Source organism: Oryx dammah, unplaced genomic scaffold (genome assembly GCF_014754425.2).
Source record: "Oryx dammah isolate SB20612 unplaced genomic scaffold, SCBI_Odam_1.1 HiC_scaffold_4, whole genome shotgun sequence".
Classification (NCBI taxonomy): domain Eukaryota; kingdom Metazoa; phylum Chordata; class Mammalia; order Artiodactyla; family Bovidae; genus Oryx; species Oryx dammah.
In genome coordinates, this window is record NW_024070188.1 from 61664087 (window position 1) to 61677587 (window position 13501).

Below are 13501 nucleotides of genomic sequence, written 5' to 3' on the forward strand. Positions count from 1 at the left end.
CCCGCAGCTCAGTCACCTGTTTCGCTCTGCGCGACGCCATCGCCGCCCGTGTGGCTGTCGCCGCCCGCTCCCAGGTCCGCCATGGTGCTCCGATGACGCGCCCGGAGAGCCGCTCCGCCCTCTTCCTCGGCTTGGCTCCCGCCGGCCCCCCGCCTCCCGGCCCGCGGCCCAGACAGGTGAGCGCCGTCAGGGGAGGGCGGAGGAAGGAGGGAGCGAGCGCTCGCGAGCCCGCGGCGGCCTGCGCCCGGCGCGCCCCCTCGTGGGCAGGTACGGCGTGGCAGCCGCTCCAGCTGACGCGGCTGGGTTTCCGCAACCAGAGCCTCGGGCGGAGTCAGGCAACCTGGGCTGCGAGCTTCTGGTCCTGGCTGCCCGGCTCCTCGAGGTCTGCAGGGGGTTCGGGGACGCTTGGTGGCGCTAGGAACTGGGACGCTCTGAGGATCCGTCGAAGTGAGGTGAGAGCATCCGGAAGGCTCTATCCCTCTCTGAGCTCCGAGGCAGCCTGATCAATGTTAGACTCGCCAGGGCTGGGGCCGCCGAAGACTGTGATGCCACGTGGAAAGCCGGACTACACCGGCTGGATTCGACTCAGCGGTCTAGTCTTCATCTGCGTTTTAGCACATCACTGCCGACGACCTGTCTTTTCACCAGGCTTCTGTATCTGATGTTCCCCAGGGCACACAACTTTGTGCCCAGTGATGTAGCTTTTCTTATTCTTGACTTCCGATTAGCAGCTTACCTTGTGGCTCGTGGCTGGCTCCGGAAGACCAGGGGAAAAAGCAGTAGGCAACAATTTCTTTTTTAAGAAACAGATTATTAGCTGCAGAGACATCAATTTCTGCTCTAACAAGCAAATAAACGTTAAGCAACAAATGCTGAGAAAAAAAGAAAAAGTAGCCTGTATAAATGGAAACGTAAAGGAACAAAATGGAGCAGAGATCAGTTCTGCCTGGTTACACAGAGATGCACTCCCTCGGTTGGCTGAACACGAGTCACAAGCTAACAGTTTAAAATCCTCTCAAGGACTCCAGCAGAATCTAGGGGAGCCCAAGCGTGTCTGAGAACAGGGTTGGATTTCTTGGTAGGGTGACAACTCTCACCATCCTTGCACGCACGTCCTGCCACTCTGAGCCCAGGAATAGACTGGTTTTATTTGGTTTACTGAGTCATTGGCTGATTAGGTAGAGGTTTTCACTAAGGGACACGTGCTGCGGTTTGTAGTTATGGATTTTCCCTCGGTGCCATCTCTATAGTAGACTAGGCAAACTGATCATCTGGCAGTGTGACCTTCCTAAATCACATTCAGATCACTCTTAGCGCCCTTCTAATCAATGAAAATAAAGCATCAGGTGGATGGAGGTAGTTTTAGACCTCAGCTTGGGTCCAGCCAAAGGTATTTTTTAATAAATTAAGTCACCAGGGTTTAAGACACTTTCCTTTGAACATCAGAAAGACTGAATTCTTTGAAAGAAAAAGAATCAAGAATCCTCCTTAGTTAAAGGAGGCCATCTGTTTTCAATCTTCTTCTATACTATTTACTTAAGTGAACCAATGAGTTATTTCTTTGACTTCCTCCCCTCCCAAAAGTGAAGACTTATTGGTGTATTTATTTGTGTGTTTGGTTTTTGTTTCTGTGCTCATTCCTTCTCCCATTCTTTTGATAACTTAGGTTTTAGTTTGTCACAAGTTACACAAAAATAAATTCAACAAGAAGCACACCAAAATGCTGCACTTAGGCCCTGTACAGACTCTGTATTCCAGACCCCATGCACTGTCTGTAACAGAGTGGACTGTTGGGTGACTGTGGGAAGGATGACATCTGTTAAATGTCACCCCACCACGTTGTATTTCATGTTGCACTTTACTGAGAACACGGAAGCCATCTGTCCTGAGCGCCAGCATCCAACTCAAAACCTTGCCGAATCATCATGACTCCCTTTTCCAGGGGAGGAGCTGGATGTCCTCAGGCCACTCACTCCCCCTCCTGCCTCTTCTGAAACCTCATCTCTCCCTTATCCCTACTCCCCAAACGCCTCCCCATTTAAGGGGCTCTGCCCCAACAAATACATTCAGGACTCTCTGATTCTGAAAATTTCATCCTTTGACTTCCCACCCTGCCAAATCTCATCATATATTTTGTTCACCAAAGGGGATGAATATGTAGACCTTGTGCCGCCATCAGCTTATCATCTTTGTTTAACCAACTGTGGTCTTTCTTACCTGTCTGTAAAATCTTTCTTGGTCACAAAATCAAATTCCATTATTTTGATCTGTATTCCCCTAGACTTTCTGCAGCACTGGAGCCTGATTGTTTTCCTCTTGGGTTACCCCACTGGCCTGATGTTTCTCACTCCTCTGTGGTCAGTTCTTTTGTCTGTTTTGTGGACTTAAAATTCTTCCTCCTTCTCAACTTGTCCCCAAACCTGCCTCCTCCCCAAATCTTAGGCCATAACCTTTCTATCTCTATTCTATTTCTGACAGCCCTCATCTACTGTTATCTCCAACCAAATGACTCCTAAATCGAGAATATATACCCTCACTTCAGTCCTGACTTCCACCAATACATCCTCAAGGGTCTCTGGACATTCTAGCATGTTCTCTTTCATGCCCATTCTAGCAGGATGCCCTGACATTAATTCAACAGGTCCCCAGACCAGCATCCCCCCAAACTTGCCTATTTTTGAATTCTCTTACGTAGGTTCAACATCTTCATCACTGCCCAAATCAGGGTTCCAAAATTTTGTCAATTCATTGTTTTAATACCACCCTCTCACTTCGTATCACTCTGTAGCTTCCAATCGACCCTCATTCACATCTTAAACAGTTTCTGAATTGCTCTGTCCAATTTCCATTCCCTCTAATTTACCCAACACAACTTTACCAAATTAATCTAACACACACACACCATTTCTACATAACTAAATATTAACTCCACTTCCCTCCCTAACCATCCCCCAATTATATCTTGAGCTCTCCTATCCCATTTCCACTTTTCAACTCTATAATTCATATTTCTAGCCAATTAAGAGTTAAAATGAGTTAAAATTTGTGTATGCTTTAGTGCAGTAGGAAAGTTGTTCACTTTCTCTAGAACACCTTGAAAATCTCTTTCTGGCTTTGTTCTTGGAGCTGTTTGCCAGAATGACTTCTCCAGTCCTAAGTAATTTAATACTTCCTTTCTTCCAAGGCCCAGGTTGAGGTCCACCAATTCAGTGAGACTTATTCCACCTGCCCTGGGTCTCTTGGCAATCTGGTCCTCTGAACCTCCCCATGGTCTTCTGTACTTGTAACTTGTCCAGCCTTTAACATAGACCAGATGTAGTTTGTTACTGCACATGTGCTTCTTCAATCTGATATGAATGACTTGGTGGCAGGGGCTTCGTCTTCTCTTTCTCTTTAGGTGTCCATAAAGTCTGGAGCCATCAATCATTTGATTTGCTGACAGGCTGCAGATGTCCTCAATGACACACGTGCCTGCATTCTGAACTGGATGGGCTTCGTGTCTATCTCCTCTCCTGCTGCTACAGCACCTCACACACAGTAGGCCTGCCAGTGGGTTCACAGTTAATTCCTCTTTGCCAAACTGTGTCATGTGATAGCTTGGGAATGAAAGAAACACAATATGCAATAACAGAACTAGGAGAAGGAGGTCAAACTGTGGTTTAAAAGAAACATTGGTTCTATTTTTGAGTCTGCCCCTGGCACCCATGTGAATCTATTTTGTTACAAAAATTTTTCTAGGCTCAGCTCTGGACCTTCACTTTGCTGTAAAGCCTCTCTTGACCCTCTCTGGCAGTTTGATGCAACTATAGCGCTTTACCGCATGTACTGTTGTTTCTATTGTTAAATTATCTGTTGTTGTTTAGTTGCTAAGTCATGTCTGATTCTTTGGCAACCCCATGACTGTAGCCCACCAGGCTTCTCCATCCATGGGATTTACCACACAAGAATACTGGAGCGGGTTGCCATTTCCTTCTCCAGGGGATCTTCCCAACCCAGGAATTGAACCTGCATCTCCTGCACTGAAGGCAGATTCTTTACCACTGAGCCGCCAAGGAAGCCTTAAATTATCTGTAGAGCTTTGTAAAAAGACCTCTGGGCCCTACCCCAAACCAGTAACAACAGTTTCTCTGAGACGGTGGTATCAATATATATTTTTAAGTGTCCAGATCATGTTAACATGAAGCTGGGTTGAGAATCATTGGCCTTGATCGATGCCAAAGGCCTTTCAGTGCAAAACTTTCATGGAAATTGAGCTATAATGGAATTGCCTTCTTTTGTGACTAAGGCCCAGAATTCTGAAAAAACCCCAAGGATGCTAGTCTAGGAATATATTATGAACCATATAGGGATAGAGAAACATTTGCCCATAGATACAGGGTAGGAAATGGCAACCCACTCCAGTATTCTATTCTTGCTGGGATAATCCCATGGACAGAGGAGCCTGTGACCTGTAGTTTATGGGGTCACAAAAGAGTTGGACACGGCTGAGCTACTGAGCACTACTACTACATAGGGTAGGAGGGAGATCCCAAGAGGAGATTACATCATTAAAGGGTTGGCTCAAGAAAGGTAGCTTGATGTTATATATATATATATATATAGATAGATAGATAGATAGATAGATATGGTTTTAAAAGAAGCACTTAAACATTACAGGTGGGGATATGAACTGTGGCTTGATAAACAAGTTCTCCAGTCTCTAAGTGTGAGTGAAATGATTTGTGATTTCATTTATACCTCACCTCCTTCGAGATTTCTCCATAGGACACAGGACTATTCTCAGGATTGGGATGGAAGAAAAAAATGCAGCTGTGTTGTTGCAAGTATCAAATAGGAACATACTGGTGAGAACTTTTTGCATACTCTAATGCAATATGTAAAACATAATTTTCACTTAGAAATAAAGATGACTACCTGTTTTATTAAAGACTGTTCTATATGGATCAAGTCATGATACAAGATCAGCTCTGTTATTTCTATATTGCATAATAAGTTCCTCTGTATTTAAGAAAGTTGTTTACGTCATTCATCCATCTAGGAGCTTCAGACTTCATCCTATTCATGTGGGCAGTCTTATAAAATATAATACATATCCAGCTTAATATAAAAATATTTACCTCAAATATGAGAACTAAAATTAAGGAGACAGAAAATGCAGTGTTCCCCAGTGGGGTGCTATTTGCAGACCCCTTGAGATACACAGTAGTCATCCAAGGTAACTTGGGGTCTTGAGAAGAAGCCACTGAGTTTCTTTTATTCTGTTTTCCATGTCCTCTCTCTCTTACCACTCAGTAGCCCCAAGGAATGACTTGGACATCAAGTTGCTCTTTGAGTACTTGAAGAGAAGACAGAGTCTATTTAATGTGGGAGCTGAAGGAACAGTTAGAATTTCAACACAGTAATTATCTAGATTGCCAAAACAAAATACAAATGCTTTAGAATTTATCAAAACAGTATTTGAGAGTCTTTTTTACTTTGTAGAGTAAATATGACACAAGGGATAGCTTTAGAACAAGCTAACATTACTAGGATTCAGGCAGGTGCAACTGGTACAGTTCAGTAGTACATAAATGACTCCAACGAATGTACTCTAGACCAGAAACTTAAGTTACAAAATAGAGTTAATATTACAATTAATACAGGTAAGTAAAAACCACTGCTCTCAGATTCTGCACACTTAAAAAAAAAAACCCATAAACGTTATACAATAATCCAAATCACGCACTTCTACTCAGATGATCAGGGTATAATACAAACACACATAAGCCTAAAAAGTTATGGTCACATTTTGGTTTTGTTCCAGTGATGCGCAATCACATGAAATGTTCTATCTGTTTCGTGTGAAATAAACATTTGGCTGAGTTATTATAGCTGCTGAATTAAAAATATTTCCATAAAAATGTTCAGACCAAAATAATCCCAAACACCACAGTGTTTGGGATTATTTTGAGAGTCCTTATAAAGAGTCCTTATGAATCACAGAACAGAAACAGTTAGGAAATTTCAGTGTATTTCATCTATTCTTTTTTTAACACGAGTAAACAAATACTGGATTTAAAGTGCAGCTTCTTTCTCCTGTCCCTTTGATTCTCCCTCCCCTAGAAGAAGATCAGGTCTATATTCATTTGTAGAATCTCCACGGAAAGCTGGAAACAAACTGAGTGACAGTCAAGCCTGTTTGTCTCGGAAGTCAGTGATGGCTTTCCACAGTGTGCACAGCATCCCGCCCCTGTGTAAAGACACAAGAACATGGTGAAGAGATGGCTTCACTTGAAGCAGCGCCCTTGCAATATGAAAGTGACTTCTTAGTTTTCAGCGCCTCTGATCAGAACATGAAGATCCCAAAGGCCTGTGAGTCCTGATGTATTCTTTTTGTATATATTTTCTCCTCACCCCTCCATGCCTTTCCTCTCCACTCCCACAGACAGAGCCCAAAGCATCATTTTAGATTTTCAGCACTTTTGAAATGCGTCTTTCTAGAGGTAGATAGGAGTAATAATTATGTCTGTGCTTGGCCTGATGGAGACAACAAATTATTGTAAGAAACTGTGTTCAGATTATACCATGTTATTTGGATGGCAAATCAGCACCTTATCATGGTATTTTTAATAAGTATGATATGATCATGAACCAAATTAGAGCATTTGGTTTAAAATATCAGCTTTAAGATATCTGCATGGTCTTAATCTGATATGTTAACAAGAAATTCTTCTGGCTGATTTGCATTTCCTAACATGGACATATTGGTTATTAGTGCTCCCAATAATAGCCTGGTCCAAGCAACTCAGGTTACTCAGAGCAGCTGAGAACTCAAGCACTCTACCCAAGACTGGAGAGCTAGTTAGAGCTAGTTAGCAATCATCTGGGAAGGGACCCAGGCTTCTTGATCTCAGCCCAGTGCTCTTTCCATCATGATGAGACTGAACAGAAAGAAAAGTGGTACCTTAGTCTCAGGCATTTTAAATCATCACGTGTAACATAGTAGAGAACATCCATTAATGAATAATCCTCAGCCAAAAACTGTGGAGAAAGTAAAATACACACAAAAGTAAGATGTCTTTTGCACTTCCATAAGTAGCAAACTATCCATAATGTAAACATTGCAATAATGAAAAATAAATCTAAAAGGAAATTCACTAAAGACAGAATCTTTTGGAATTATTAGAAAAAAGTTCCCCCTATTACAAAATAATTACAAAGAATTACATCCACACGACTTCTAGGAGCAGAAAGATGACAAGTGACACAGTACTTCTGAATGGTCTTCTGATGAATAGGTAAGACTTGCTTGTAATTACATCTGCTGCTTATAAGATAATGTTTATATTTAAAAGGTTTAGTGCTTTGTAGCTTAATTTTTTCCCAGTGGGTAAAATGTGTTGTTTACACTTAATTTCGGAAAACTTTCCGATACTTAGTACAAAATCAGAGTCCTGAATTTAAGTGAAGCTTTTAATTTTAAATCTTTCAAAAAGGTCAGTGATTTAGTGTGTCATCAATGACTACTCCTTAATTTTTATTTGAGTCTAAGTTAGAGGGGAAAATATTTTGGAAAATTTGATTGGATAAATTTTTCCCAAAGACAAGAAACTCCTTTTAATTTTTGTAATCTGCTTGCAGATTTCTAAGGAGACTCTTAAATTTTATTAAGCAATCTAATAAATTATCAAGCCAAAAGAAATTCATCATTTTTCTTAGTCATTTAAAAAATTTAAATATAAAACCAAAATCAACATAATATTAAAATAAATAATATTAAATAAATAGTATTAAAATAAATAATATATTTCCTATTTATATAAACTATTTATTATTTCTATAAAATAATAAAAATATAACCTCTTACTGCACATATATATGATCTTACAACATAAAGAAATCTATTCATGCTAACTACAAAAGTTCCCTATATAATACAGTTTGAATTGAAAGTGTTTGTTTCTGATATAAGTTCAGTAACTAGTCTATTTTATTAAGTAACAATAAATAGCTGCTGCCCAGTGGAATCTAAGAATGTCACATAAGAATTTAAGAGCTAAAAAACAAGAGAAAGAATGAGAAGCAGAAGGACTTTTTCCTTTTAGTTCTTGTCTTGATTTTTCCTATTCTTTATTTTCAATTAAACAGCACAAAAATCCTTACGGGTTCTGGACCACAGAGCTTTTTTCTGCCTCACTGTTTCTGTCCTCCACCCCAAATGGTTTTCCCTTTTTGTCTTTTCCCCATCCCAGAACAGACATACAGTTTATTCCTAAGTATTCCTTTAGACTCCAGCTCGCCAATCATCTTTTCAAAGAACCTTCCCCAACTTCTCCCTCCCTCCGTCTCCTAATACCTGATAACCTTTCCTTTACAGACTTGACCAGGACATAATTATATTTGTACATGTGGAATTCTTTGATTATCGTCTGCCTACCCTAGTCTGTGAGCCTCAGGAAGGCAGGGCTGGGTCAGTTTCTCACCAGTGTATTCTCCGTGCCTGGCACATAGTACTCAGCATTAGGAAACTAGTGAAAAAATGTTTGTCTCATGGAATGTTTTCTTTACCCGACTTATAGTGTCTTCATCGGCTCCGTTTTCTCTCAGCCAGTAAGTAAGTTCAGAATCTTCAGTGTTTGTGCCAGAAGAACTGGAGTGACACACAGGCAACCCAGGAATGTCTAGAACAGAATTGGGGTGGGGGATAAGGAGGGACATTCTTAGCTTCAGAGGTCATTTGATAGTCAACATTTACTGATACTTTAACAGACTTTTCTCCATCACAGTATAATTAATAGAAACCATTGAGATTGGCAGTCTACAAGATAATATAAATCAAACTCTTTAAGGCTGCTTAATATACTAGTAATGGAGAGTCACTAACAATAATTAATGATACTTCCACCTTGTGGTTTCGTATCAATTTCATAGCCTCTTAGAATAAAATGATGCATCACAATTACACTGTGTGTTTTTCAGGCAACAAAGATGAGCATAATTAGCAGAGAACCATATAATTATAATAATCTCTTTTTTCACTAGTTGCAATAATAACGTGGAAGGACCTTATATCTGAACAAAAAATAATGACTTTTATTTTCCTCTAAATGGGCTAAATAAGATTGCCTAAAGATTATCTTTCATCCCCAATTTCTCACAGAATAGATTTCTTTAAAGTTCCAATCTATGACTTAAAAAAAAAAAGATATAATTGACAAAACATTTTATTAAAGTATATTCAACTTATGACTTGCTATTGCTTTATCTTCATTCTACTTAAGCCTTGTCAAATTATAAAACACTAGAATACACAGAATACAAATGCAAAATGACAAAAATAGTATTATATTATTCTAGCAATTTCACTGTGAAATCCTTAAAAAGAAATAAAGCCAAAAAAATGGAGATCCCTATTTACCTCAATAATATATAATCTCAGGAAAAGATAATTATGAATCATTTTTACTGTACATGTAAGAAATAATGGTTTGCTACAATTAAGAATTGGATATTTTTGTACAGCAATTTCTGCTTGTAGTTGTGGTACAAGTGACAGATGCTGAATAAGCCATGAAATAAAGTTTGCCTGTTGGCTTTCTAGTTTTCTGTGGGAGTTTAGCTCAATAATATTACTTTAAATTTTTCTGCTATTCACCTATTGGTTGAGACTTAAGCTTCAGGTGTTTAATTTCTTGGTCTTTCTCTTCAATAGCTTGATGAAGGAGTGCTTGTAATTCTTTCTCTTTCTGAACCAATTCTTCCAGTAATCTGCAGAAGGAAATTATATTGGTTGACAGGATAATGAAGTGGGAGCAGCCACAGAATGACCTTCTAGACAAAGGTTCTCAAGCTATAATGAACACAGACATCCTGGGGTTTTATTGAAATGCAGATTCTGATCCAGCAGCTGGCTGGGGAGCAGGGTTGGTTAGGGAGCTCTGAGTTTCTGCATATGTAATAAGCTCCCAGATCCACAGACATCCAAGCTGAGGAGCAAAGCTCTAGAAAGTGTGCTTCCAGACAAGAATTTAAAACTTGCACCCCTAATTGGTTGACAGACTCTTCAGAGATTTTGTTCTGTTTCCTTTTATGACCATAATGGCAAACAAATTTACATATGGTATTTACCTGCATAGCCCCTCATCAAAAAAGTTGGTCAACACTGGTAATACAATAGGCAATGAATGCAAAGAAGAAAGGTACTCACTTTCTTTTAAACTATGAAAATTTGAGAAGTAACTCTTCCCTGGTGGTTCAGACAGTAAAGAATCCGCCTGCAATGCAGGAGACCTGGGTTTGATCCCTGGGTCAGGAAGATCCCCTGGAGAAGGGAACGGCAACCCACTCCAGTATTCTTGCCTGGAGAATTCCATGGATGGAGGAGCCTGGTGGGTTACAGTCCATACGGTCGCAAAGCATTGGATATGACTGAGCGACTAACACTTTTACTTCACAACTATAGGGGAGGTCACCAACAGTGCCTGGCACATAATCAGTCCTCAGTAAATGTTAATAAAGATTGCTTGGGTTGTTGTGTTTGTTACTGTTATTTTTCTGCCTTCTAAGGGGAGCAATGAACTGAGTAAAACAACAGCTGTGTTCCTGGTACATTCAGTTCCCCACTGGTATCTGATACATTCTCCAAAGAAATAAGAAGTATTATTTTACATCTTCATTTTCACTTTTCACTTTCATGCATTGGAGAAGGAAATGGCAACCCACTCCAGTGTTCTTACCTTGAGAATCCCAGGGACGGGGGAGCCTGGTGAAAGGTTCACTGCACAACCAACAGCCAAGTAGTAACCTATTCACCATTCCCATTACTGGGGAAACATTTCAAGTTGTGAAGAGAGATGTTCTGAGTTTTTAGAAAACTATCTTTGAGTAACTTGAATGCAGAATTGTAATACTTTAAGATAGATGGGGAAACAATGGAAACAGTGACAGACTTTATTTTCTTGGGCTCCAAAAATCACTGCAGATAGTAACTGCAGCCATGAAATTAAAAGATGCCTGCTCCTTGGAAGCAAAGCTATGACAAATCTAGACAGCATATTAAAAAGCAGAGACATTACTTTGCTGACAAAGTGAAAGTGAAGTTCATCAGTCATGTCGACTCTTTGTGACGCCATGGACTGTAGCCCCCCAGGCTCCTCTGTCTATGGGATTTTCCAGGCAAGAATACTGGAGTGGGTTGCCATTTCCTTCTCCGGGAGATCTTTCTGACCCAGGGATTGAACTCGGGTCTCCTGCATTGCAGGCAGACTCTTTACTGTCTGAGCCACCAAAAGAATCCATGTAGTCAAAGCTATGGTTTTTCCAGTAGTCATGTATGGATGTGAAAGTTGGGCCATAAAGAAGACTGAGCACCAAAGAATTGATGCTTTTGAACTTAGTGACTCTTGAGCATCCCTTGGACTGAATGGAAATCAAACCAGTCAATCCTAAAGGAAATCAACCTTGAATATTCATTGGAAGAACTGATGCTGAAGCTGAAGCTCCAGTACTTTGGCCACCTGATGCAAAGAGCTGACTCATTTGAAAATAGCCTGATGCTGGGAATAATTGAAGGCAGAGGAGAAGGGGATGACAGAGGATGAGATGGTTGGATGGCATCACTGACTCAATGGACATGAGTTTGAGCAAACTCCAGGAGATGGTGAAGGACAGGGAAGCCTGGCGTGCTGCAGTCCATGGGGTTGCAAAGAGTAGGACATGACTGAGTGACTGAACAACAAATATAATTATGTATAAGATCATCAATTGTTTCATGGCTCTTAACAAGCTCTATTTGTTTTACTTTCTGAGTATTGATAGATTTAACTCAGGACCAGATTCCATTCCAAAAGCTTGTTTCTGCTTCAGTTGACATGGCCTGAAGGCAGCACAGCCCAACTGGAGACAGCCCTGGGCTTGTATCCTGGTTCAGCCATAAGCTTTCTGTGTTAACCTTGACAAATGACTGAATGCCTCTGGGCTTCAGTTTTCTCATTTGTAAAAACGAAGAGTAGAACTTTCTGAGAGGATTTACTGTAATCATTGATGAGAATCAGCATAGGTAGAATGCCAAACACAGTGTTTGGCCTTTAAGAAGGGTTGTTTGTTCTCTGCTGCAGACTCAGGCACTGGACAAGAGGCCTCCCAGGGTTCATTAGGGTTTGTCTCCCTGACCCCCAGGTTCTACCCCTTTCCCACAGGACAGAGACACGGGAGGCTATCAGGTAGAAGAAAGGGTTGTAGTAGAGTTCAGTTCAATTCAGTTCAGTCGCTCAGTCGTGTCCGACTCTTTGTGACCGCATGGACTGCAGTACGCCAGGCTTCCCTGTCCATCACCAACTCCTGGAGTTTACTCAAACTCAAGTCCATTGCGTCAGTGATACCATCGAACCATCTCATCCTCTGTTGTCCCCTTCTCCTCCTGCCTTCAATCTTTCCCAGCATCAGAGTATTTTCCAGTGAGTCAGTTCTTTGAATCAGGTGGCCAAAGTATTGGAGTTTCAGCTTCAGCATCAGTCCATCCAGTGAATATTCAGGACTGATTTCCTTTAGGATGGACTGGTTAGATATCCTTGCTGTCCAAAGGACTCTCAAGAATCTTCTCCAACACCACAGTTCAAAAACATCAATTCTTTAGCACTCAGCTTTTTTCACAGTCCAACTTTCACATCCATACATGAGTACTGGAAAAACCATAGCTTTGACTAGATGGACCTTTGTTGGCAAAGTAGGTGAGTAGGTGAGACAAAAAGAAAACAGTGGGAGGCAGACAGAGACAGTGGTTACAGGAAGACAGCTTGTTTAAAGATAACTGTGGAGTAAACAGTGTACACTTAAATGGATTAAGCAGCAGAAATGAAAGAAGGAAAGAAGGAGAGGATTAAGGGAGACTTATCTACTCCAACACAAATGGTATTCAGAGAAAGTTTCAGCAAGCTCAGTATGAACTTTTAATTTGGCAATTTTTGGTCTGGTATATATTTTTGTCTTTCATGCTAATTTACAGTATGAATAGCGATAGTATCATACTGCAGTATTCTTACTGCTTTTCTCAAAGAACATGCAGTGAAATTTTCTAGAATTTAACTACGTCTATCTAGATTATGGGCTTCCTCGGTGACTCAGCATAAAGAGTCTGCCTGCAGTGCAGAAGCCACAGGAGACCCTGGGTCAGGAAGATCCCCTGGAAGAAGGCATGGCAACCCACTCCAATATTCTTGCCTGAAGAATTCCACGGACAGGGAGAGGAGCCTGGCGGGCTATGGTCCACTGGGTCACAGAGAGTTGGACATGACTGAAGCAACTTAGCACGCACGCATTTAGACTGTGTATTTCCTTTTTATCCTAAAAGCCAGAACTTAACGTTGGAAGCAAAGCACTGACAGGCCACCTCATTTGTCCCAAATCCAGCCTTCAAAATTATTTATTTTTAGGCCATATCCAGTCCATCAGTTTTGTTTTTACTTTGTCTTCTGTTAACAGGGAAATCCTTTGAAACCAAGGCAATTGACTGCCTCTCTGTGTC

General features: G+C 40.9%; 2 protein-coding genes across 4 annotated transcripts in view; both read right to left on the reverse strand.

The window, feature by feature from the left end:
* The window catches only part of MAP7 (microtubule associated protein 7), a 177535-nt gene extending 177387 nt beyond the window's left edge, over nucleotides 1–148 (reverse strand). For all 3 annotated transcript variants that reach the window (XM_040239306.1, XM_040239302.1, XM_040239301.1), the window contains exon 1: nucleotides 17–148. In XM_040239306.1, coding sequence (XP_040095240.1) covers nucleotides 17–83 — 67 coding nt within the window. In that variant the 5' untranslated portion in view covers nucleotides 84–148. The remainder of the gene's footprint in view (nucleotides 1–16) is intronic.
* A 5185-nt stretch (nucleotides 149–5333) lies between these two features.
* Nucleotides 5334–13501, reverse strand: part of MAP3K5 (mitogen-activated protein kinase kinase kinase 5) — a 228197-nt gene continuing 220029 nt past the window's right edge. The window contains exons 27-30 of the mRNA XM_040239312.1: nucleotides 9635–9747; nucleotides 8548–8660; nucleotides 6944–7020; nucleotides 5334–6229 (exon numbers count right to left, since the gene is read on the reverse strand). Coding sequence (XP_040095246.1) covers nucleotides 6169–6229; nucleotides 6944–7020; nucleotides 8548–8660; nucleotides 9635–9747 — 364 coding nt within the window. The 3' untranslated portion in view covers nucleotides 5334–6168. The remainder of the gene's footprint in view (nucleotides 6230–6943; nucleotides 7021–8547; nucleotides 8661–9634; nucleotides 9748–13501) is intronic.